Genomic DNA, 25,344 nt, shown 5'->3' on the forward strand with positions numbered 1-25,344 from the left:
ACACTTTTCAAATCCCTCTCATTTATCTTTTTCTCGGATTTTCAAATCTAGAAAACTTTCAATTTTCTTAATCACAAGCTTATTTCTGTTTCTTCTCTTTTTCACTTCAGACCAAAAGCATAAGCTTTCACTTTCTGTCCATACAAAAACCCTAGCTACCAATGTTCAAATATTACCATTGTCAATCATTGCATCAGCGTCCAAGCAAGATCGAGGCTTCCTTGTTGCTCTTCCTTCGCATTCATTGTTAAGTTAAATTTTTAATATTTTTTAATATTTATATATTTTTAATATTATTTGAATTTTTAATAAATTTAATTCAAATTTTCATATCATCATTGACGTGTCACGACATCTCAGCAATGTCATCAACTGAGGTGGTATGTCATGTCAGATAAAAATATTGACTGTTAATTGACTAACAATTTCCATTCATTTTGGTCTTTTTTTTAAATGTTGTGGGTGAAATTGCAACAAAAAATACGTTAAGAGCTTAAGTGAAAATACCCCAAAACGTTGAGGATATATTTTGCAATTCTAGCTTTCTGTTATTGATCCCCAACTTTAGTTGTAGAAAAAGAAGAAATAAGTTTTACAAGGTAAATTGCATTTTTAAAAAGAGAATTAGGGTTTGAATGTCTAAGACACCTTATTAGAACGAGGAGTTAAGACCAGAAATGAAAAATTATATTGCTTATATTGTAGCAACAAATAAAATTTAGGTAAAAATGATCTCTCCAATACCTCTCAATTTCAATATTGAGTAAATTGGTCCCTTTTAAAAAAATTGAAACAATTTAATCCCTATCAATTTTGAAAGTAAGCCATTAAGGACAACTAATTACTACATTAATTGTCAATTTTACATAAAATTGACTGGTATAATAACAAATTTAGCCCTTAATTGCTAAATTTGTTATCATACTAATCAAAATTATGCACAATCAAAAGACATTAACATGTGATTAACTATACTTAATTACTTACTATCAAAATTGACGGGAATTTATTTGAGAGGGATTAATTTACTCAATTTCAAAATTGAGAGATGGATCATTTTACCATAAAATTTATTTTATATATATAAAAAAGAAAATGCAGGGAGGTGTTATTTTCATAAATTTCCACAAATTGCAGAAAAGTCTACCAAAGGCATAAATTGTATAAAATAATGACAGCACTCTTCTTTGATTATAAATATATTAATTACGTATAATACTCAACTACATGAATCACTTGGCCTACCTTTTTAATCAAAGGGTGGACATGGATATCAGATGAAAGAATTTTTTTTTTTTCACAAAATATTAACCTTTCTTACTTGTCGCATACCTCATTTTACAAGGAAGGTCAAGGCTTTTGATTTAAGTTTTTGCAAAAATGGTAGGTATACTGATAATTAGTTTACGTTTTACTCCTATAATTTTTTTTATACAAAGAATCTGCATGTTTAGATAAGAATTAGCACTCCAAAGACTAGAATTTGGGTTAAATATATTCTCCTAAAGATCTACAGAGAATTTGGTTAAGGCCATAAATATATGCTTATCTCATTGCCAAAAAAGATTGTGTGAAAGACGGGATTGCCAATACGCACGAGGTGCATGGAGACACTTCAGTTTGCTGTGGGGGATTTCCCCATTTGAAAGATATATCTTCTAGTTTGTCTATGAGCTATTTGATTGGTTAGTCTAACTTTGTTTTTCCATCATAATTAAAATGAGATGATTAATGGAGTTTGAGGGGTGGAACAAGAAAGAGACCTCGGGGATGCACATATAGAACCTTCCATGTCCTTTTGGGTTTTATTTATGTGAATATAAATATAGTCATCAAACATTTGGGGTTTGCTTACCTTAGCAATCATGAGTCCACCAGCTATCATTACAACTGAAGAGAAATCCCACTCTTTGCTCTTCTTTTTCCCTCTCTCATAATTTATTACATAGCCACCAGCCAGCCCACCAATGAAATTTATTCACCAGACTATATTTATAGCACCTTATATCCTTCTTCCTCCCAATTCCCCCCCCCCCCCTCTCTCTTCATTTTCAGTTATATACATACCTAAACAAGATGTGTAAAAACATGGATTGGAGTCCATACCCATCTCATCCCACCATTGCTTCTTCAAAGAGAAGGCATAGATTAAAACATTCTAAGGTTCAAGTTTACAGGCTTTCCAGGTATATACATACATATATGTTTTCACTTTCATATACTACTTTTCATGTGTTTTGCGTATATATGCATGCGTATAGGTTTGATGGTACTAATTAACGCAAAAATACATGCAGGAAAAGATGGGAAGAAAATATGAAGAAAGACATGGAACTAATGAACTTGAAGCTGTACTTGGAGAACCAAAGTATCATTGAAGAGAATGAGAAGTTAAGGAAGAAAGCCAGTCTTCTCCATCAAGAGAACTTAGCTTTAATGTCTGAGTACCAGAAGAAGTTTCCTCATTTAGATCGTTTTTCAACCACCCTTTTGCTTCTTCTGCAACAAAAACACTGATGATATAAAGCTTAAGAAATAATTAATTATCTGCATAAATCGATGTATGTTAGCAACATGGGATTCTGTAGCTTGATATTTTTGTTTTCAACTCTGATTAAGATAAAATGATTTCCATGTATCACCAGAATTCTCCATTAGTTTCACATATATGCTATATATATAGTTTGCCTTTTTCAGCAAGGAAAAGAGGAACTAATGGCAGAAAGTATGATTTATAATATTAGGGTCGGAGAGTCATTTATCCATTTCATTTGATGATATTATTGACCAGCTTGTAAACATACATGATTGGTTTAAAGATTTAAGCTTTACTCTGATATAGAGGTCTTTCTTTGGTGTAAAGTTTGCTTATATACACACACACACACACAAACATTGGGGTTACTGACTTCGTATCAGTCAATAAACCCCCATTATAACATTCTGAAAATGATAAAAAAAACATCTCTCCAACCAAATTAACCATAGATTCATTAGCTTAAATCTTTGGGAAGACTGCTTCAAACATAAGACCTAAGCCTACAGCATCCTTATTTGCCTAAAACCCACTGTTTTCTTAATTAATCTGTAATCAGGCATCTTTGTCTGACTTTCTTGTCCTTAATGCTTTTTTGTGTGTCAAAAGCTCATGATTGTGATTTAACATTCTTCAAAGACATCTCAAGTTAAAAAAAGAACCAAGTAGCTCAGAAAACAAGGAATGGAGATATTGACAAATAGCTGTCACGTGTTAATTGAGTAAAATTATTTTTAAGAATCTATAATTTAACTCCCAACAAGAGAGGCTCAAGTCAAAACCAGTTGGTTGACAAATTGACAAGGGAGAGGCTTTTCATTATAGATACAGCTCAAAACATGATATTTGACTCTCAGGCAGCTTATAGCCATTCCCAGACAAGCACGAGAGAAAAATGTCTTACATTTAGATAATATAATGTTTACTTTTTTGCCACTAATTGGGCAGCTTCCACCTTGCCAAGTTTTTTTACTGCAAAAGGTAAACGATTGCCTATTGTTTATAGCTTGTAAGAGACACCTCGCCTAGTTAAGCTCTCCAATAGAAGGATAGCACATAGCAGTGGACAATACTGATCCTTGGGGCACATTCAATGGATTATATGAGTGGAAATTTCATAGCTTCTGGGAATTTTTGTCCGTTACTTTGCAGATACGAAATGCAGCATAACACATAGTGGCATTACCTATTACCGTCAGTGCAGCTTGAAGAGCCACCAATACCTACAGCATAGCAGTCTAATTGTTAGTGAGCTGAAGTATGATCATCTTATGCAAGTACGTAATTAGGCAGAACATGTAGGAATGCATAGCAAAACTAAATTTAAAACCTGAATAAAATGGCTAGATGATCAAAAGGTACTGTTTTATAACAGAATATGGCTTTTATGAATACTGATACAAATTTATGGTCCTGATAATAATATGCATAACAGTGATTCATCTGAAACTATTATACATATCTCTAGGTCTTATTTCCTGTTAGATAAATCCAAATTCATCAACCCCCAAGTTCAGGCACTATGTTTATCCTGTGTTAATGTGGATCAAACATGGTTAGGTGGAAAAGATTCCCCACCTTTTGAGTAGTGTAAAATAGGTAAACTTGGCTATTTCCACGTCATTATCAAAAACAAAATTCAACGTTTCGGTTGCAATAGTATTACATTAAATCTTTGGTTTCTTAATTGTTACATTCACAATTTTGTCATGATAAGCATTGAGGTTGTATAGGAGTAAAAACTAAAAAAAGACAACACTTGTATCCATGATTCAATGTAAAGCCAAATGTCTCGTCCTAGTGTTTCTTTACCAATACATCACTGTACCTCAATTAATTCAAACTAATCTTTGCATTTTTCTGTAAAAGAAGGAGAAGAAAGCAGAGTAACTTCTCAGTTCTCACCTCAAGGGATTCAGAATTGTAAAAGAAATGCCAGGTACACGCACAAAATGCTCCACCGAGTAAAGGTACCTAAAACAAACAATTAAATCAGGAAAAAATAGAAACTTAACTTATAGATGCTTGACATGACATATCATTCAAGCCTAATCACATTGAGTTGTAAAAAACGGATAGGACTCAATTCCGGTCTATTCCAGAGGATAGATCTATCTGCAAGAACTTGGTGCTTGCTACATTGAGGTTGAGTGATCAATTCCAGTGTAAAGGTGTGTTTTTTTTTCTTTCAAAATAAAACACTTCACAGCAGATTACAAAAAAAAAAAAAAAGAAAAGGAAAAGGTTCCATAAACAATTCAAGCATCAATTAAAAAGCTTTTTCTAAACAACCCGAGACTAAGAGAAAACCAGAACTTGCAAGACTATGAAGAAAAACTCACCATTCCCCAAGAGAGACCCTTCCATGATTCAAACCCAGATTTCTCTCCATATTGCCACACCAAAGCCATTGCTGTAATCCTTTTGACAAGGTAATATCATTAACACAGTAGTCAACTCAAGAAGAGTATAATAATTTCAATTCAGAGGATACAAAGGGAATCATAACAGTCAATACTGTTTTACTTTTATCAAGAAGCAGCCCAATGCACATCAATAGAAGGAAATATCCGAAGACAAGAGAAGAAAATATCCTCACCATTCAACAACACTGGACACGTGTATGGCCCAAGTGGGAAGAGACAAGGCATTAGCGGGTTCACTGAGCGGCAAAGAAGTGCCTAGCAACAACGGCAATTCGGAGGCCGAAGCGGAACCCGCAAGAGCGAAGGTCAGAGCTGACCCGACTATACCAATCATGGGTTTCGGCTTCCAATTTAAGCTGGGAATGGACAGGTTTCCAGTCAATGGCGTGGGCTTTTTAAGAAATTCGGGGCAACGAAGAGTTGGAAGGGAATGAGTTTGCTTGAAAATGGGCAGTGGAGAGCAGAGTAAGGTGGCGTTCGCCATGGAGATTTTGGCGGTGATTCTTTTAGTTGGTCAGATTTGCTTTTAATCTTGTTAGTTTTAGTAGTTACTTCGTAAGGACCCGTTTGAAAAGCCCTTTTTCCTTTCCGTCATAAATTGGATTCAGAAATGTTAGTTAAATAGTTGGTCCAGTTCTGAAGATAAGGTTTAGACAAGGGTGCGATTCAAAAATTGTACATTACTACAAAACCAACTTAAAATGGCATAATAACCTTTTTGGTCCTCCAATTTTACAAAAAAAAATCTTTTTAACCTTCATTTATTTTTTGGCCTCTTTTTAACTGTTGAACTTACATTTTTTATCAAATTACTTCAAAATAAATGTAAAAATTAACTTTACTGACATAACGTATATATAAACGACACTTTTAGAGAAAGGGTAGGTAGGTGGCAACACTCGAGAGCTCTGGCCGGCAAAAAAGGGAGAGACCCACAAGCACACCACCCACCGGCAAGGGGGCGGGGAGAAATCAATGGGGGAAGAACTAAAGGCCAAAGAGCCGCTGCTGCTGACCAGCAAAAACAATATCATTTTATCTCTAAAAGTATACATCATCGGGTTCTTACTGAATATAATAATTGGGGAGTAAAATAAAATAAAACTGATAATTTAAATACCATTTTTAAGTGAAAAAAAGGTGATATAATTTGACGGCAAAATCTTATTGATTTATTATAATGTTTATATAAAAAACAATTTTCAAAGTGTGAGGTAAACTTAAATATAATAAGATTAGTATTTATTTATTTTTTTTGCCAAATAATAAGATTAGTAGTTTAATACCTTGGAATCCGTGTACCAGAGCTTATGAAAGTGCGGTTTAAAAAATGTCAAATCTTGGGCTCCTGTACTTGGTAAATTACTTATCAGTGACCTAAGCAGGGACCACAGTTCTCAGAAATCACCTATTGAGGCCATCATAACTGTAACCAAAAAGGGGAAAAAGAGATTCTAAATATCCACTGCTCAGGAATGATTATGAACCCTGTGTAACACAATTACAAGGATTTCATTCTATTTCCAGGAGGGTACACACTCCATCCGCCCTACAATGATCCGATTTTTCAAATTTGTATCTCAGCATGGGAGGATGGATTCACATATGAAACCCCTCGTTCTCCCTTATTCTTTTTTCTTTGCCCAAATCATGACCAGAGCGAAGCCCATCAGTGACATGATCACAGTCTGCATATCCCAAAAACAATACAGTTAAATTACGAGCAATTCATCTTCACCGGAACTAACTATTTGGAACTTTGAAATAAACATAATAGAAGAAACTTTGAGAAGATGGAATAAGGGTTGCACAGAATTGTAACGAGCTTGTTAACTGTTATGAACAAAAGCAAATATTCCATCTTTATAGATTCTTCAAGCTACAAGAAGCAAATAAGAAACCAATGCCAAAAGGAGTCCCTTTCTTGGGAGTCTCTTATACATAAGCATCTTTTTAACAATTTATGCGAAATGGTATCATAATTTGCTTACTATTCCTTTGCGAAAAGGCAACTAGAAACAATAAGGTGGAAAAGGTAAACAAAAGGCTTACCGAGATAGCTGGAGGCACACTGACAAGTGGATCCTGGAAGAACCTATTAGCAAGTGCAAGCGCCAAAAGACTGCTTTGCATTCCTGCCAAAGTAAAGTAATATATCAGCAATATTGCAAACTAACAAGCAGCAAAAAAGGGGTCTCACTCTCACCTGTCTCAAAAGATAGTGTTCTTTGCAATGCTTTCACATCAGGTGCTTTATGGAAGAGTGAACCACTGAGGAAATAACCAGCAATGAATGCTGATAAATGGAATGCAACAATGAGCAACGAAACAGTTAAGCCAAATGGGGACAGAACCGAATTAATGTTAATAGCAAGGGGCGCTCCAACACAACAAGCTGTATCAAGTACAGAAAGCGGCGGCAGAAATGGTCTCATGGCTTCACAAAGACGAGGGAACAACCTGCACACATGTTAGACAGATAAGAGATTCTCATAAATATCATCGAGTTCAACATTTGTTTGGGGTTAGAGTATCACCGATTCAAAAGCAATCCTGCAGTAATAGGAGCAATAACAATCTGCAGAATGCTAGAAACCATTCCCACTACATCAACCGGCAGTCTTTTTCCAATAAGCAGGAGAGACAACATTGGTGTAACAAAAACAGCAGTAGCAGTAGATAAAGATGTCATAACGATGCTTAATGGAGCTAGTGGTGGATCTGTCAAAAATGTAGCATAATTCGAGAGCTGGGCACCACTTACGCAGGATACCAACATAATCCCTGCACCTGATTCATTGATCCACATTCTATCAGTATAGACTCTCCAGTTTTTAACTCAAGATAGACAACTTCTTTGGTATCATTGACCACAAAGACAGATAGTCCTACCTAAAGGAGTAGGAAGACCAAACACTGTCACAGCAATTATTCCAAAAATATATCCAAGCAGGGGTTTCACAACAAATTGACCAACATAGCCAGCAAAAATAGCATCTGGCCTTTTAAATGCTTCAATAAAATCCTTCTCACTGGAATTAACCCCCACTGCAAACATCAAAAAACCCAATGCAGGGGCATAGTACCTACAAAGATACCAAATAATTAAAACATAAGCTAAGATATCAATCCAAAAGCTCATTACTCTCTCTTATATATAGTGGAACTTTTTTTTTTTTTTTCGTTTCATTGTACATAACCTTAATTGATTTATCACTTGCATTAGGTTCTGGCCTCAAAAGCTACCCCTACTTCTTCAAATATCAATTAAAACCAAAAAGTTGTAATGGATCTTAGATATAAATAAGGTAACAGGAATGAATGAACAAATCCTGATTTTAAAGGGATACACTTGAGAATGAAAATTACAGTTTCCACATCCATTTGTCCTAAAAGAAAGGAAAAGGATTATAATACATAGTGTAGACAACATATTCATAGAAAAAATCAGCTAATGACCTGCTGGTAAACCATGTGAAAGAAGGCGGATACACAAGAGCCATAATTGTACTAGCAAGGACTACATGAGGCAGAATGGAATTTGATTGCTTCAAAATATCCACTATAGAAGCCTTCTTTTGTTTAACAATCTGAAACAGCACATACAACAAGAACTACTATGAATTTTTGCCCAAAATAGTTGATAATGCCACTGTCTGCAAGTACATATTCCAAACACCAAATACTAAAATACAACAGGATCATGTTATCAAATATAGGATTTGGGTATCAATTATCAAGCATAAAGTTTTGACCTTTGACTGTTAGGTAACACATTATAGCACTCCATAAGTCCATACAGCAAACAGGACAAGCATGATTATCAAACTATAAGGAAGTCCAGTTAAGCTGAAATTTGAACACAGATTATGTTTAAGAAAAACATGAGCACCTGATTTGGTTCCGGTTCAAATTCCTGACCTGGGTCCCTTTCAAAAGATTCTGAAACTTTCTCTGATGCACATTTACACTCCAAAAATTTAGAGCCCCTAACTGCAAAAAAGGAACACAAACACACACAAAGGATGAAAAAGAAATACTTTTAAAACATAACCCAGAAAACCCAGCATCAAATGGCTAAAAAACCCAAAAATTAAAGGCCAACAAGAACAAGACTTACACTGAGAAAATGAACTGAGTGGAACAGGAATATAGGAACTTTGTGGCAAAACTGAGAACTGGACTCGCTTAGGTATATGAAAGCTATTGTTTTGCAAGAAAACATGATTGAATCGTGGACGCTGGATCAAGAACTGACCAGTGGTTGAACTCATCTTTTTGTTGGATTTTTTTTGGTGGTTTACTTTTCGTTTTTAACAATGAAATAGTTTGGTTTTCAGCGCTTTTCGTCTTCTCTTTAAACTCTGTTTCGTAAGTGGCGTACGAAAATATTTAACGTCTCTGCTGGCGTGAAGGCAAAAGGGAAAGAACAATTAAAGAATTCACAACTTATTTTAATATTTATTCACTGAGATTCGTTATTAAAGAAAAAGTTCCAATTTTTGGTTTTATCTTATTTTCTCAAGGTATCTTAAATACCAATTACCTTCTACTTCCAACAAAAATCCAAGCTAACTCGATTCGGGTATATATATATTCTTTTTCAAATTATTAGTACATAATTTTAGTAATTTTTTTAATTTAAACTTTAAAGTCTCAAATCTTGAATTTAAATTAAAATGTTAAATTCGAGTTCAAGTTTAAATCTTGGGGTTGAGATTAAAAAACTATCAAATTATATATCAATGACATTAAAAAAATTACGTGTCGTCCTTATTTTATATAATTATTTTTCCCTATATATATGATTAACTCTCATATAAGATTACAAAAAGTAAGATTGTTTAATATAACTTAACATGGTGCAAAATAGGGATATGTACCTTGACACTCAGAAAATAATAAACTTATTATTTAATTCTTTTTATTTTTATAAAATTGCTTTTTAATTCTTTAAAGTTTTTAACTCGAAGCCTGAGTTTCAATGTGATAATTTTCTAAGGTGATGATTTCATCCCGACACTGCAAATGAAATGTATAATTTTTGAGTATTATTACATCACTATAAACTCAAATATACCTTAAAATTATCACAATATTTATTTCAAACACAAAAAAAAAAAACCTTTCTCCCTAAATTTTCAATACCAAACACACACAAAAAAAAAATCATTATGATGGCTTTGTCACATGTAACTTTGAAAGATGGGATTATCTTTCTAATACAATCATTATGATGGCTTTGTCACATGTAACTTTGAAATTCAAACATTATTGCAACAAAAATAATAATCTTAACAACTAAACACATACAAATAACAATTATCAAATTGTAATTAGCCCAAATTATTATTTTTCCTCTTGAAACATTTCGATTCCAATGATTAGGTTAGATTGTAATTAAAATTTGAGTCGCTTTAAATAATAATTATTATTATTTATAATATCTGAATTTAAAATTTTATCACTTAATTTAACATATATTAATTTTAGATTTACTAAATATCACCTTTTAATATAATTATAAGAATACAATGAATTAAACTTCTAATTAGAAAAAAAAAATATTTTGGCTTGGCTGTTGAATATTCTGCCATTCTGCCTGCCATCTAGTTGCTGCTAGTGTCTTCTGACCTTGAATTTGTACTCTTTAATGAGCCAATTAAATCTAAATTTTATTAGCCAGAGCATTTCCTCATGGTTGAGAATGGTTTGATACTAAAAAAATTAGGAGTATTTAAATTTCAGATAAAATTAAATTAATTGGTCGAATCGATTTATTTCGATTAATCAGTCAGTTAATTAATCTAATTCGGTTGGAAGTCAGTTAATAATTTTATGGAAGTTCGATTACCTGTTAATGAAGTTCGAAATCGGGTAATTAACCGAACTTAATAATTAATAATACAAATTATATGGAGTTTTAATTGGATAGTTTGGTTAAATAAATATTATCAATTTATTTTTGATATGTTTTATACTTGTTTTAACAAAATAAAAATAAAACATGTAAATTTTAGTTCGGTTAAATTTTTTTGAAATTTTTTTGATTGGGGTAACTGTTAAAGAGTTAAAATGTTTAATTGATACTAATTCGATTCGATTAACCATTCGCTTAATCATTTAAACACCTCTATTATATCATATAAGTTTTTTTTTAAAGACAATTATACTTTGTAACACCCCTAACCCGTATCCGCTGCTAGAACAGGGTTTCGAAGCATTACTACCATCTGTAGATCACTTAAAAAAATTCACTTAAATACTTACCGATTCAATGCATCAATAAATATATTACCATTCAATCAATGGCTGGGTACTTGCCTTGTTCTATTGATACCAATCTTTAACTTGATTTTCTCTCTCCTCCAGCTTCTATTTCTTGAATCCAACTTGATATTCTAACTCCTCATGGTCTCCTTAACATTTCTCTTTTAGTAGCTATGGAAATTCTTTTAATTTCTAGGTGAAAATGGTGAATTTTTGGTGGAAGGACTAAATTGTAAAAAAAAAAAAATTTCTTTATTTTCCTTCTCTTCTAACGTTGGTTGCATGCATGCATGGAAAGATAATTAAAATTCTTCATCTTTCCTTCCTTTTATACTAAATAATTAATAATAAAATAATAATGAAATAATAATAAAATAATAAAATATCTCATTAAAATAATATATATCTAATTAAATAATCATAAAATATCATCAACATCATCATTACTTTCTAGATTTCTCTCTTCTAATTGATCATTTTTCCCTTTATTATCTTTTAAAATTTCATCCTTGAGTCATCATTTAATTTGGTAAAATTACAATTTAGTCCCTCATAGTTCTTCACCTATTCAATTTGGTCCTAATTAATCCATTTTCCTTAGTTTCTAGATCATTCCACTCTTAAAATATTTACACTATTGGTCTTTCAACTTTTTTCATATTTACACTTTAACCCCTCAAATTTGAGTATTTACTCTTGTGCAACAAAACTTTTCTCACTTTTACAATTTAGTCCTTTCTTGAATTAATATATCATAATATACTTCTCAATATTGACATAACTCAAAATTTCCCTTTTGTCACTTTATTTTCATATTTTACTATATCAAGGATAATATCTTACTATAAAAATTTTCGTGGTATTACATACTTAACCAATTATCAATAATAATTAAGAAGGTAAATAAATAAGTTTGTTTATTAAATCAAATAAATAAGTATAAATTAACAATTTATGTTGATTTATTAAATGAATGCACTTGAATAAAAGTGTGTTTGGTTCGTTTATGTTTATGGACAAATTTATTTATAGGCTTGTTTATTTAAAAATAATATTTTCCTTTGTTTTTATAGTTAAATTTAGTTGGTTTGTTTATTTAATATTTTTGTTTATTTGTTTGGTTTTTGTGAACATGTTCATCTAACGTTTGCAAACTTATAAAAGAACATGTTGGCAAATGAACTGAGTATAAGCATACCAAATAATAAACAAATCAAGTTTGGACATGACGTTGAAATTTTAAAATATGAACAATTTAAAAAATAAACAAATAGAACCCCGTGTGTTGGCCTGATAGTCAGGGTATTCACTGTCCCGAGTGTGACCTAAATTTGAAGTTGTGTTGCCGTTAGGGCTTTGCCCTCTTGTAATGCACCAAAAAACAAACAAACAAACACGAACAAAGGTTTATTCGTTTAAGCCCAGTTCATTTACACCCCTAATGATAATAATGAGTACGTGTTTAATATTAGTGAGGAAATAACCTAACCAAAATGAAATGCTAGAATAATTAGATAAAATTGTATAAGATATTTATTTTGTTTGTTAATTTTATTGTTGAATAGTTTCTTGAACTAACATATTAGATTTGATTTTAAATTTTGTTAGTTGATTAGAGACTTTTTCTACTATTTATAATTTTGTATAACGATTAATATTTTTAGATTTTAAAATTGTGTAATTGTATAATTACAATTCATATTATCAAACATGATACAACAATTTATGACGTAGTTATATTCTATCAGTCAAAAATGTTTAGTGTTAGGATCAACCCGATTAAGCAACGAAGAAGAAAAATAGCGGAATAAATTAAGAAATTGAACACACAAATTTAACGTGGAAAAATCCCTCCAAAGAGGATAAAAAACCACGGGCAAAGATAATTTTACTATAATGGCAAAAGAACGAAGAATACAAAAGATGGAGATAAAAACTAAACCTCGAAAACTCGAAAATAAAGAACCCTCAAAACGTAAACACAAAATTCTCTAAATGTGTTATGAGTTCTAATCTCTAATGGGTGTATTTTTCTAAGGTTGTAAAAGAGCCTATTTATAGGCTAAATTCATAGGTCAAATAATAATAAAATAATCTAAACTAATCAGTGTTTGATTGAAGCAAGTAAGTAGAGTTTAACTGAAAAATTATTTTTTAAATTCGACCGAGAATAGGAGTCATATTTAACAAATCTCCACATTGACTCGTATTTCCACAACGCCATCTTTACCAAAGCCCGCCACGAGCCTATCTTGAACTATGCAGGGAATTAACTGAGTCGAATTTGTGCTTAGAAACTGGAAGACTTCTAGCCTTCGACTTGTACACTGTCAAATCAAAACTAACCCGGGTCTGATTTTCACGAACACAGTACCCTAACTTTTCAAAATCTGCATCTAAAAAAGAATCTCTCTTCAACGAAACGGTCATACATTTTTCCCTCCGATGACCAAGTTGCCTCCGCTCCAAACGAGTTGACTTCAACTCCGTAACGGACGAGGGACGTCCGATTTCACCAGCCACTGTAGAACCTTCTAAAATATAAAGACTGGCCGTTCTTTTACCTTTTAACGAGAGCTCCACGAGATAATTTAATGCCGCTTGACTCGATGTTGATTCTGCATCCTTTAAAGTCTAAAATACTTAAGGAGATGAGATTCTTTCGTAAATCAGGTACATACTTGACATCTAAGAGTGTCCTAATCGTCCCATCGTGTATCCTAATTTTAACAGTACCAATACCAATTACCTTACTAGATGAATTGTTTCCCATACGCACAACTCCACCTTCAATCGAATTGTATGTGGAGAATCATTTTCTATTGGGACACATGTGGAAAGAACATTCCGAATCTAGGATCCATTTGGACGTGAGCTTGGAGTTCTCGCTCATTGACACTAACAAGAAATCATCACCGCTTTTATCAGTCAAATTAGCACCAGCTACATCTTCTTCGTTACTTTCAGCAGCTCTTTTATTTCGCAGTTTATAGCAATCTGCTTTGACGTGACCTAACTTTTTACAATAGCGACACCTTTTGTCTCGTTTCTTTGATGCTACCAAAACATAAGCTTGCCTATCTGTCTTGCTATCCAAATGAAGCTCATTGTCGAATTTGTCTCTACTCAACAAATGACCCTTCATATCTTCAAACGAGAGTTTGTCTCTGCCATAAATTAGGGTCTCCCTGAAAGACTTGTATGAAGGAGGTAAAGAGTACAATAATAGCATAGCTTGATATTCATCATCAATATGAACCTCAACGTTCTTTAAATCATTTAAAAGGGTAATGAATTGACTGATGTGATCTCTAAGAAGCTCACATTTGTTCATGCGAAACCTAAATAGACGTTGTTTCAACACTAAACGGTTAGCCAGAGACTTAGTGGCATAAAGAGTTTCTAACCTTTTCCACAAGGCAGATAAGGTCTTCTCCATCAATACCTCCTGCAATACCGTATTCACGAGGCACAAGTGGATTGCAGACAAAGCTTTTTCATCAAGTTCTTCCCATTCTGTTTTATTTAGATTCTCAGGCTTTTTCCCGGTAACAACCTTTTTCAAACCGGATTGAACTAGAATTGTTATCATCCAAACTTGCCACAGATTGAAATTTGTCTCACCATCAAACTTCTCAATTTCAAATCTTATTGTTGCTATCTCTAAATGAGTTGATCTATGAAAATTGAACTAGCTCTGATATCACTTGTTAGGATCGACCCGATTAAGCAACGAATAAGAAAAATAGCGGAATAAATTAAGAAATTGAACACACAAATTTAACGTGAAAAAACCCCTCTAAACTATAATTTTACTATAATGGCAAAAGAACGAAGAGTATAAAAGATGGAGATAAAGACTAAACCCTGAAAACCCAAAAATAGGTGTATTTTTCTCTAATGGATGTATTTTTCTAAGGTTGTGAAAAAGCCTATTTATAGGCTAAATTCATAGGTGAAATTATAATAAAATAGTCTAAACTAATTAGTATTTGATTGAAGCAAGTAAACAGAGTTTAACTGAAAGATTATTTTTTAAATTTGACCGAAAATAGGAGTCATATTTAACATTTAAAAATTATAATTCCTTATAATTATAAGATGGTGTAATTAGTAATTACACGTTTATTTAATTACTTCATGACATGTAAATACCCTCAAAATGGTTGCATATATTTAGGGGAGAACAAAAATTTTGGTTAAAATCGATTAAATTGATCCAATCGGTTTAGTTAATTTTTTCGGTTATGGGTATAATTTTATTGGTTATTTTGGTCGGTTATTAGTTTTTGAATTTTTAAACCAATCTGACCGAAAAAGCGACTTAATTTAATTTTTTTAATTAAAATATATTTATAAAATAAATATAAATTATTTAAGTTCGATAATCTAACCCAATAACTAACGACGGTCAAATTGGTTAATCGATTGAATCGATTGACCTAAAGTTTACTCATTTATGTTATTTTTAAACTCTGATTTAATTGGATCAATTTTTATAAATTATAATAATCTGTTACGTTAATCTAATTTAAAAAATCCAATCAAACTACCCGAAAAAAATCAAATGCTCTCCTCTATATATTTTATTCCAAATTGATCTTATTCCGTATTGAATCGAATTCAAAGGCTAAGATTCATGGGCTGATTCTTGTAGGTTTTTTTTTTGTTGGTACGAATTCTATAAAAGAAGAGAGAGAAGGAGAAATTGACCCTCCACCTACACAACTACCATAGCAACGATCATATTTAATCATCTTAGGTATAATACAATCACATACCACAAGAAAATTAATTAAAAGATATTAAAAGATATAATAAAATAAAAACAAGTAGATTGAAGGAGAAATAATGCTTGGGACTGCAGTAGTTGGCCATTCCATTAAAGCATATATACAAAGTATTTCATTCCAAGCAATGTGTATGGCACTAATGCTTTAAAGTGTTAAAATGACGTTGATATGGCCACATGGGCAAGAAAAAGATATATCAAAAGGGCTGTGAGACACCGTTGTTGGGGACCCTGTCAAAAGCCAATGACATCAAGACAAGGTCCAGCCATGGCCATGCTTACTAAGTTCTTCATATACGTTAAACTAATCTGCACTAAATATTTAAATTAACTTTCACCTTTTAGCTTTTCTTTTCTGTACTCTCTCTTGACCATTTGATTCATTCTTCTATGTTTTCTAACCAAAAACCTTGTATTCTGTCAAATGCAACAAGACAACAGTCTCAAGTTAAATAAAGTACAAAATAAAAACCCCATTAGTGTAGAATTAAAAATTAAAGTTTTTTTTTTCTTTTTTGTGTGTGTGTGGCTGAAACCGGGACGTCACATGGGAAGCTTTGAAAAAAAAATGGCGACAGTAGTGGAAAATACCGTATAAACACTTTTAATTTGTTTCCTTCAAAGATTTCTGCTTATAATGGAAACATAAAAGGAAATGGTAATAAAATTGACATCTTATCTAATTGAATTTAATGAAAAAAAAAAAAAAAAAGAGTCCCATTCCGAATGGGTACATGGAAACTTCAGTCTTTAATGCAATAAAAAGAAAGGAAAGGCACAACTCAGTCAACAAAAGACCAAAAATAAACCCAAAAAGCCAAAGCCTAAAACCCCCATAATTTCTCCTCCTTTTACACGGTTTTGGTTTGGTTCTAAGACATATTTAATTTTTCTTTTATTTCTCTGCCAATTATTTGGTGGTGATGAAAGGTATGGGTTGGTGGGAGAATAAATGCTTTTAATTTTACAGACAAAACCAAGGCCCTACCTTTACACGGTGGTGAGTGAACCAAGACCACTTTGGGGTTTTCATTTCATTTTCTTTTTTCTTTAATAGAAAAATGGGAAGGGAGATACTGGGAGAGGGTTGTAATTTTTTTGGTAATGGGATTGAAAAGAGCTGAGCTTTGAGATGGAAAGAAATGCACATGCACGTGGTTAAGCTTCTGTTGGTGCCAACCGTTTAGATAATAAATATTTTTTACATTATATGGTTGGTATTTAATTTGCTCACCTGTTTTCCTTTCCAGCCAAGATGCCTTGTTCATGTTATTTGTTTGCACTTGTTTGAACTCACCATTTTTATTGAATTTTTTTCTTCTATGCTTTTTGCCTTTTTTTTTTGTTTGAACTCTCTTTCTTCTGTCTAGAGCAAAAAGTTGAGATTTTTAGCTCAAACCCAGAAAGAAAAAAGGTCAGATCTTTGATTCATTGAAGAAAGTGTGGGTTAAAACGGGTTGCTTTGTTGAGCAAATGTAAGTAAAAATGTCGGTGTTTGGACATGATCTTGATGTTTTGCCTTTGGTACTCAAGATTTTTACAAATGCAAACAACAAGCTCTGCAATTGGAAAAGCAGGATAGGGGGATCTTCATTGAATCTGGTTCGATAATGCCAAACGGTTAGACTCGAATTTGTGCTCTTGCTGTTGTTTCGAGCATGAGAAGGATCCATCAATTCATAGTTTCCCATGCTTTGTTCTTCCTGATTCTGTCTTGTTTTGGAATCAGAACCCTCTTCACCATTTCTTTAGCTGCAACTGAGAAGGAAATTTTGCTCCAATTTAAAGGAAACATCACTGATGATCCTTACAACAGCTTGACATCTTGGGTCCCAAGTGGTAACCCTTGTGTGGATTTCAGTGGTGTGTTCTGCAATCCTGAAGGATTTGTGGACAAGATTGTTTTGTGGAACACTAGCCTCAGTGGTCGGCTGTCAGCTGCCTTGTCTGGTTTAAGCTCACTCAGGGTCTTTACATTGTTTGGCAACAGGTTTTCAGGTAATATTCCACAAGAATTTTCACAGTTACAGACATTATGGAAGATCAATGTGAGTTCAAATGTATTGTCTGGTTCCATACCAGATTTCATTGGCGACTTACCTAACATTAGGTTTCTTGATTTTTCAAAGAATGGTTATACTGGGGAGATTCCGTTTGCTTTGTTCAAGCATTGTTACAAAACAAAGTATGTTTCTTTCTCACATAACGGTCTTTCGGGTTCCATTCCGGAGTCCATTGCGAATTGTAGTAACCTTGAAGGATTCGATTTCTCGTTCAATAATCTTACTGGTGAATTGCCTTCTCGAATTTGTGATATCTCGGTATTGAAGTATGTATCTGTTGGTAGCAATGATTTGAGTGGCAGTGTGGTGGAAGAGATTTCAAAATGCCAAAGCTTGCTAGGCCTGGATCTTAGCAGAAATTCATTCACAGGTTTTGCACCACTAGGAGTACTTGAATTTAAGAACATTACTTATTTCAATGTTTCACATAACAGGTTCTTTGGTGAGATTTCTGTGATTGGAACCTGTAGTAGGACATTGGAATTCATTGATGCTTCATGGAATAGTTTGGATGGGGAAATCCCAACAAGCATTTCAAACTGTAAGAGCCTCAAAGTTTTGGACTTGGGGTTCAACAAGCTTAATGGGACCATACCAGTTAATATAGGGGATTTGGGAAGTCTTCGAGCAATTAGCTTGGCTAATAATTCATTAGGTGGGACAATCCCAGCAGGATTTGGAAGCATTGAGTTGCTACTGGTCTTAGATTTGCACAATCTCAACCTTGCTGGTGGAATTCCTGAGGATATAAGCAATTGCAGATTTCTTCTCGAACTGTGAGTATAAGCACTATCCTGATGTATTGTAGATTTTCTTTGGCATTGCTTTGAAGTAATTCTAAGAAACTTCTATATGTTGCTGCAGGGATGTGTCTGGAAATATGCTAGAGGGACATATTCCTGATACCTTTTACAACATGTCAAATCTGGAAGTTCTCGACTTGCATCGCAACCGGCTGAATGGAAGTATCCCATCTAGTCTGGGGAACTTGTCAAAAATCCAATTGCTTGATCTCTCACAGAATTCGCTTTCGGGGTCAATCCCCCCGTCACTTGGGAATTTGAATATGTTAACTCATTTTAACCTTTCCTACAATAATCTCTCTGGTGTCATACCTACTGATCAGACCATCCAGTCCTTTGGTCCATCAGCATTTTTTAACAATACTGGACTCTGTGGTTCCCCTTTGGCATCCTGTTCCGGAAGTGCCACATCTTCCCCATCTGGTAAAACCGAGGTCCTTAGTGTTTCTGCAATTGTTGCCATTGTTGCTGCTGCTGTGATCCTTACAGGGGTTTGTGTGGTAACCATCATGAACATCAGGGCACGCAAGAGTAAAAAGCAGGAAGTGACGGTGGTTGTTGAGAGTACACCACCAGGTTCATCAGATTCGAATGTTATAATCGGAAAGTTAGTCCTCTTTAGCAAAAGTTTGCCTTCTAAATACGAAGATTGGGAAGCTGGCACCAAAGCTTTGCTTGACAAGGAGTGTCTAATAGGTGGAGGGTCAATTGGAACGGTCTATAGAACTAGCTTTGAAGGAGGGATCGCAATTGCAGTAAAGAAGCTTGAGACTCTAGGGAGACTTAGAAACCAAGATGAATTTGAGCAAGAAATCGGGCGCCTAGGTAACCTCCAACATCGAAACTTGGTTGCATTTCAAGGTTATTACTGGTCCTCTTCAATGCAGTTGATTTTATCTGAATTCATCCCGAATGGGAATCTCTATGATAATCTACACGGAATGAATTACCCTGGTACTAGTTCAGGTGTTGGTAATACCGAACTAGGTTGGTCTAGAAGGTTTAATATTGCCCTTGGAACTGCAAGAGCGCTTTCTTACCTTCACCATGATTGTAGACCTCCAATTCTCCATCTCAACATCAAATCAACCAACATACTCTTAGACGAGAACTATGAGGCCAAACTATCCGATTATGGTTTGGGAAAATTGCTTCCAATTTTGGATAATTACGGTTTAACTAAATCTCATAATGCAGTAGGATATGTGGCACCAGAGTTGGCCCAAAGTATGAGACTTAGTGAGAAATGTGATGTGTATAGCTTTGGAGTAATTCTTTTAGAACTAGTAACTGGGAGGAAACCAGTAGAGAGTCCAACAGTAAACGAGGTAGTGATTTTGTGTGAATATGTTAGAGGATTATTGGAGAGGGGCTCTGCGTCAGCTTGCTTTGATAGTAGGTTGCGCGGTTTCGCAGAAAACGAACTTATACAGGTTATGAAGTTGGGGTTGATTTGTACATCAGAGGTTCCTTCAAGAAGACCAAGTATGGCCGAGGTTGTACAAGTTCTCGAGTCCATCAGATCTGGAATTGAATCGTAGTGAAAGTGCAAAATGTTAGAAATGATTAATACTGCAAAGGGGACACACTTGCTACTGGTTAGGGTAAAAAAGAATAGCTTAAAAACAAGATCATTCTTTTGTATTCATTTTGCTATTACCATCATTGATTTGTTCCTCTATTTGTAATCTTGTGCAATAAAAAAGGGTACTCATTTATGCGTATTCTTCTATTTGTTCAGTTTGAACTGTGTAAGTTAAATGAAACCTGTGGATAGCTTGAAAAAACCACCAGCATAATGTCAAATGAGTTTTCAATCCAAAAAATCTGCAAGTTATTCACAATCATAGAATAAAACAATAGCATTTTCATCAATTCAATTTACAGGTTTCAGAAACTTTCTGAATCCGATCAATAACTATAGGGATATCTTTCTCTGTCAATGTAGCAAAACAGAAGCGGAACCATCCTGGTTCGATACAATGACAACAAGACCCAGGAGTTACATTAACCTTAGCTATATTCAACAACTTATCCCACAGCTCAAGTTCGCCCTTCTCGCTGTAAGAGCGGATTAACCCGCTCATATCAGCCCAACAGTAGAAACCCCCACTACTCTTTATGCACTCAATTCCCAGTTTTTTCAACCCAGCAACAAACAGAGCGTATGTTCTTTGAAGCCTTTCTCTATTGATGGTAATGAATGTTTGAACAAATTTTGCATCAGATAGCATAGAAATGAGCAGGCACTGGGTTGGGGAAGAAATAGATGAGAACCTCGTCAACTTTTTAGAAGCAGCCAGAACCTCCTCATTAGGCGAGTAGATAACACCGACCCGAAAACCTGGAAGAGAAAGGTCTTTTGACAAACCGTACACTAGATGTAATCTTTTCCGATCGATATCATCCAGGTCCATGATTTCTGCTATGCTCACAAATTCCTCATTTCCATGAGTAGAACTAGCCAATATTTCATTAGAGACAATATGGATGTTCTTCTCTCTGGCAAAGTCTAGCAGGCTGTAAAGTGTGTCTCGACTTAGAAGATTGCCAACAGGGTTTGATGGGTTTGATATTATTATCCCACGCACTTTCAGTCCACGTTTCTTTGCCTGGTTGAATCCTCGATCAAGAGCAGCTATACTTAAATTGAAGTCGTCAGCACTTCGACAAGGAACATGTATTATTTCCACCCCGGTTCGCCATTTTACATCCCTGTCATAACTGCATATTTTGTCAAAACATCAGTTTCCTTGTTGGATACTTGGTTACCAGAATGAAAACTATGGGAATGGCAGCGACAGATGTTACCCAGGATAACAAGGTGTTGGAACAAGAAATGCATTTCCAACATCTGCTAAGCAGAAACTAAGAATCTCGATCGCAGGGGTTGCACCAGCAGTCAGTACTACCTGTGAAGGGTTGAAGGAAACAGCTTTCGCTGTGACTTGAGACATGAATCCTGCTACAGCCTGCAAAGTAAAAACAGTTCAGAACACAATCATTTCAAGTAGGGATTGTTTACCAACAAAATTAAAACATTTCCAGAAGGAATCATTAGATGAGCAGGACCTTCCAAGGTTGATAATTGATCCTTGAAACTAATGGCCCAAGATGTCTATATCACACTTTTAAGGTATGCATGCTAAATTTAAAATTTTACAAACAATTTATACTGGTAAAGGTATTCTTCCAACATATCATATCACCTTAAAATTTTAAAATGCATCTACCATGTGCACAAGTTAAGAAGATTTGTCAGTTCATGATCATGGGCATACATGAATTCAATTAGATTTTCAATTTTCATCAAACCCTACACTGCAAGTAATTGAAGTATGTGATACATAAGTCATGAGACAAGAAATAAAACTTTATTTTAAGTGGTGAAATGAAATGGAAATTACACGACTTCCATGCACCTACATGCTTTAATGAATGTCATTGTATATACCAACAATATATATCACTGAATAAGAATCAAGAGCTAATGAAGTTAGATTTATTGTTTTCTTATCCCTCTTTTATTGAACATAGAAACACTAAACCAGAAATCCTCATTAAGTCTTCTCGAAGAAACAAACTTCTACTCAGACCTCCAATAGTAAAATTCAATATATTTGGTGTTTGCAACCTTACTCTCACTTGATTCCTCATAACATAAGCTTTTTTACTAAAATTTTGGTGCAACCATTATTAACAGAGACCATAAACCTTAACCATAGCCACACACAAGCAGTCCCTAATCCCATTAGCTCTAAGTAACAGTATTTTTGCATTAAATAGATAGTGAATAGTGATGCTGATAGCATTAAACTAAGTCATATTTACCACTTTGAACTCCATCAATCCATCAAAAGGCTGGTAAGTTGCAATCCTGCTAATGCTCAGCTCTTTCCCATTTCTCAATATCACTTGCTCTGCATTTTCTGCTAGCCAATGATTAACCAAATCCAAAGACAACTGAAAAAACAAATAAAAAAAATGAAAAGCTGAACCATAAAGCATATTATGATATTAACAATTATGAAAACAAATAAAGTAGAAAGAACCTACCTTGTTTTCTGCTAAACCCAACTGGATGACCCCATTTGGATTACTCAATTCATCGTACGGATCCTCCTTAACTCGCCTTAGTCCCACATAGTACGGAGAATCCGCGCCTTTCACAATCCCACTAACTCGACCCGAAACGGATACGGGTCCACGCGGACTTCGAGGCGATGGCAAACCGCGAGACAAATTACGTGTCAAAGCAGGAAGCTCCGCCAACTTCCCGGACGACCCCGAACCGGTTGTTGAGTTTTGACCCGGGGAATTCGAATTGTTCTGGTCATCCAGGTCATTACGGTGTCGCTTCAAACAGAATTGGAGAAAGTAAAAGAGGGCGCAAGGTATTATGGAACCTAAGACTAAGCCTCCTCGTCCTTGAACAACACCTTGTAGAGGAACTATCACTCTCATGGCAGCTCCTCCTCCCCCTCCGGTGTTTTTCTTTTCGGTATCGGAGCTCCGAGTCCGGGAATATTGGGTTTGTGTCATTGTAGTGAAGTCATGGCCATATAACTAACAAAACCGAATGAAAAATGGGAATAAAAAATATGGGTTTTCCAATTAATGTTTAATGGATTAATAAAAATAATAGTTGTGTGGTCTCTCTTTTGTGCTTTCTCTTCCTTCAAACCTTTTCTGTTTTTTTTTTGTTTTTTTTTTGGAATAGTTGTTTTTTTTTTTATATTTTGAGGGGGAGAATTATGGGATACAGATTCTTTCTGAGCCAGTCCTTGCTTAAAGAGAGGGATTTTTTAGATTTTTGCGATTTAGCTGTTGTGATTTTCAGGAGGGAAAAGCTGTGAGTTTACTGAAATGTCCTTCCTGTTTCTTTGTAGTCAAATGAAACTCAAGATTAAATTACTGGTCCGAGTGAAATTGAATTTTTAAATAAAAATTATTATTCACAAATTTACGGGGATAACGTGATTTAGTGTATTTGAATTTATGTCTTTTTATATTAAGAATAATATTTTATACCAATCGAACTAATGATAGATTTGGATGGACTGAATGTTTATATACTGTTAGTGTAAAAATAACGGTGTGATAACGAGACTAAATATTATAGTGATACTATAGCATGAAATAAAAAATAAGTTAAACACAACGTATCACTTATCTAAACCCATACTAAGAATCAATCCGCTGATATTCACAAAATTTTTTTAAAAAAAATATTTAATTGATATAAATTTTCTTACAGCTTATTTTCCATCCTTACTTGTGGTGTTGGGTGACAAAATTTAGGTGTGGTTTTAGGTGGGAATTTCAGCAAGTTGTTTTGAATCCTTTCAGTTTACTGCCAAAATAAAATAAACAATTTACAAGTAAGAAATTTATTCATCTGATATTGACTTTTTTGTTGGGTGTTAAGATGAGAAATCCCAGCGAGTACTACCTGTAGTTCATTTGCACATGTTTTTTTTGAGATTTACGAAATCCCTTTTGAACTAGTCTTGGATCAAGCATTGCTTGCAAATACATCATTGTGTGTTGATCTAATATCAAATTCAAAAGGCATGTACTAATCTTTCTTCTAGTTGAACCCAAAAAGATATTAGTATGATCAATCTCCTTTACTTTTTTTCCAATTATGGACATGAAATCATTTGTTCATCATGGTTCAAATTGTATAAACGATGCTCTTTCTTAAGACCAAAAAAGAAGAAAATAGTTTTGGTTTTATAGTAATTTCAGCTAAAACAATAATAGGTCAAATTTTATATGTAATTCACATACTATGTGATTCGTATAGATTCAATAGTTGTACCTTTTGAATTTTAAATTTTTATTTTGATATTGTATAATAATTGTTAAATCTATAAATAAAATGATATTATCTGAAAATAAAATAAAAAGTTGGTTTGATATTTACATATACAATAATACTTGTTTTTATCTCCATATTGATTTTCTTAACATAAGTCATATTATTTTATTTAATGGATCTAAGGGCTGATAATTGAGTTAAGGATTTAAAATATACAAAATATATATTAAGGGTTAGTTTAGCACTGCTTTTGAAAAGTGCTTTTAAAAAGTACGTGTAAAATTAATTTTAATAAATACTTTTGAAAAGTTTAATTTAAGATTTAAGTGCTTTCTTTGTCAAAAAGTGCTTTTGAGAAATAAAATGTTTATTTTAAACATGATATTATAAAGTAATAAATATGCATTTAAATAATATTATCATATTTTAGTAAGAACATAAAAATAATTTATTATAATTTATTGTTAATATTTTAATATATGAAATATAAATGGTAAATATTTTAAAAAATTAATATTAATTATCATAAATTTTAAATAGAATATATAAACTATATTTTAAATATAAAATATAAATAATAAAATTTAAAAATATTATATTTTATATAATAAATTTTAATAGGAAAATAAT

At 33.5% G+C, this 25,344-nt stretch overlaps 5 protein-coding genes across 6 annotated transcripts; 2 read left to right on the forward strand and 3 right to left on the reverse strand.

Annotated features, from left to right (window-relative positions):
- The first annotated feature begins 2,038 nt into the window (after nt 1-2,038).
- Nucleotides 2,039-2,837, forward strand: LOC108479013 (protein LITTLE ZIPPER 2-like). Its single transcript, XM_017781449.2, has 2 exons — nt 2,039-2,186; nt 2,298-2,837. The coding sequence occupies exons 1-2, from the start codon at nt 2,077-2,079 to the stop codon at nt 2,515-2,517; spliced, it is 330 nt and encodes a 109-aa protein (XP_017636938.1). The 5' UTR covers nt 2,039-2,076; the 3' UTR covers nt 2,518-2,837.
- Nucleotides 2,838-3,254: 417 nt separating this feature from the next.
- On the reverse strand, nt 3,255-5,580 carry LOC108479823 (uncharacterized). The gene is made up of 4 exons (XM_017782635.2): nt 5,136-5,580; nt 4,879-4,957; nt 4,442-4,510; nt 3,255-3,759 (listed from the first exon to the last, which is right to left on the reverse strand). The coding sequence occupies exons 1-4, from the start codon at nt 5,444-5,446 to the stop codon at nt 3,652-3,654; spliced, it is 567 nt and encodes a 188-aa protein (XP_017638124.1). The 5' UTR covers nt 5,447-5,580; the 3' UTR covers nt 3,255-3,651.
- Nucleotides 5,581-6,284: 704 nt separating this feature from the next.
- Nucleotides 6,285-9,510, reverse strand: LOC108479822 (probable sodium/metabolite cotransporter BASS6, chloroplastic). 2 transcript variants are annotated; one of them, XM_017782633.2, is made up of 8 exons: nt 9,083-9,510; nt 8,855-8,955; nt 8,422-8,552; nt 7,855-8,048; nt 7,500-7,752; nt 7,169-7,422; nt 7,015-7,097; nt 6,285-6,650 (listed from the first exon to the last, which is right to left on the reverse strand). In XM_017782633.2, exons 1-8 carry the CDS (start codon nt 9,234-9,236, stop codon nt 6,588-6,590), a joined length of 1,233 nt encoding a protein of 410 aa, XP_017638122.1. In that variant the 5' UTR covers nt 9,237-9,510; the 3' UTR covers nt 6,285-6,587. The 2 variants fall into 2 exon arrangements, with proteins under 2 accessions (XP_017638122.1, XP_017638123.1); XM_017782634.2 differs by lacking the exon at nt 8,422-8,552 and having other exon boundaries at nt 9,083-9,508.
- Nucleotides 9,511-16,795: 7,285 nt separating this feature from the next.
- Nucleotides 16,796-20,614, forward strand: LOC108479870 (probable LRR receptor-like serine/threonine-protein kinase At1g12460). The gene is made up of 2 exons (XM_017782698.2): nt 16,796-18,863; nt 18,952-20,614. Exons 1-2 carry the CDS (start codon nt 17,683-17,685, stop codon nt 20,429-20,431), a joined length of 2,661 nt encoding a protein of 886 aa, XP_017638187.1. The 5' UTR covers nt 16,796-17,682; the 3' UTR covers nt 20,432-20,614.
- Nucleotides 20,615-20,724: 110 nt separating this feature from the next.
- LOC108477871 (probable aminotransferase ACS10) lies at nt 20,725-23,770 on the reverse strand. Its single transcript, XM_017780349.2, has 4 exons — nt 22,947-23,770; nt 22,722-22,853; nt 21,702-21,862; nt 20,725-21,614 (listed from the first exon to the last, which is right to left on the reverse strand). Exons 1-4 carry the CDS (start codon nt 23,430-23,432, stop codon nt 20,762-20,764), a joined length of 1,632 nt encoding a protein of 543 aa, XP_017635838.1. The 5' UTR covers nt 23,433-23,770; the 3' UTR covers nt 20,725-20,761.
- Between the last annotated feature and the right edge of the window lie 1,574 nt (nt 23,771-25,344).

This window comes from Gossypium arboreum, chromosome 12 (assembly GCF_025698485.1).
Source record: "Gossypium arboreum isolate Shixiya-1 chromosome 12, ASM2569848v2, whole genome shotgun sequence".
NCBI classification, from domain to species: Eukaryota; Viridiplantae; Streptophyta; class Magnoliopsida; order Malvales; family Malvaceae; genus Gossypium; species Gossypium arboreum.

What these genes read in the sequence shown, in the direction of transcription:
- LOC108479013 (XM_017781449.2), top strand. Translation starts at nt 2,077, where the DNA reads ATGTGTAAAAACATGGATTGGAGTCCATACCCATCTCATCCCACCATT. An exon ending in CAAGTTTACAGGCTTTCCAG is followed by an intron (nt 2,187 to 2,297) that starts GTATATACATAC and finishes AAATACATGCAG; the next exon opens with GAAAAGATGGGAAGAAAATA.
- LOC108479823 (XM_017782635.2), bottom strand. Translation starts at nt 5,446, where the DNA reads ATGGCGAACGCCACCTTACTCTGCTCTCCACTGCCCATTTTCAAGCAA. An exon ending in GTGTCCAGTGTTGTTGAATG is followed by an intron (nt 4,958 to 5,135) that starts GTGAGGATATTT and finishes CCTTGTCAAAAG; the next exon opens with GATTACAGCAATGGCTTTGG. An exon ending in AGGGTCTCTCTTGGGGAATG is followed by an intron (nt 4,511 to 4,878) that starts GTGAGTTTTTCT and finishes TGTTTGTTTTAG; the next exon opens with GTACCTTTACTCGGTGGAGC.
- LOC108479822 (XM_017782633.2), bottom strand. Translation starts at nt 9,236, where the DNA reads ATGAGTTCAACCACTGGTCAGTTCTTGATCCAGCGTCCACGATTCAAT. An exon ending in GCAGGATTGCTTTTGAATCG is followed by an intron (nt 7,423 to 7,499) that starts GTGATACTCTAA and finishes ACATGTGTGCAG; the next exon opens with GTTGTTCCCTCGTCTTTGTG. An exon ending in AACACTATCTTTTGAGACAG is followed by an intron (nt 7,098 to 7,168) that starts GTGAGAGTGAGA and finishes TTACTTTGGCAG; the next exon opens with GAATGCAAAGCAGTCTTTTG.
- LOC108479870 (XM_017782698.2), top strand. Translation starts at nt 17,683, where the DNA reads ATGAGAAGGATCCATCAATTCATAGTTTCCCATGCTTTGTTCTTCCTG. An exon ending in TGCAGATTTCTTCTCGAACT is followed by an intron (nt 18,864 to 18,951) that starts GTGAGTATAAGC and finishes ATGTTGCTGCAG; the next exon opens with GGATGTGTCTGGAAATATGC.
- LOC108477871 (XM_017780349.2), bottom strand. Translation starts at nt 23,432, where the DNA reads ATGACACAAACCCAATATTCCCGGACTCGGAGCTCCGATACCGAAAAG. An exon ending in TGGGTTTAGCAGAAAACAAG is followed by an intron (nt 22,854 to 22,946) that starts GTAGGTTCTTTC and finishes TTGTTTTTTCAG; the next exon opens with TTGTCTTTGGATTTGGTTAA. An exon ending in GATTGATGGAGTTCAAAGTG is followed by an intron (nt 21,863 to 22,721) that starts GTAAATATGACT and finishes TTTACTTTGCAG; the next exon opens with GCTGTAGCAGGATTCATGTC.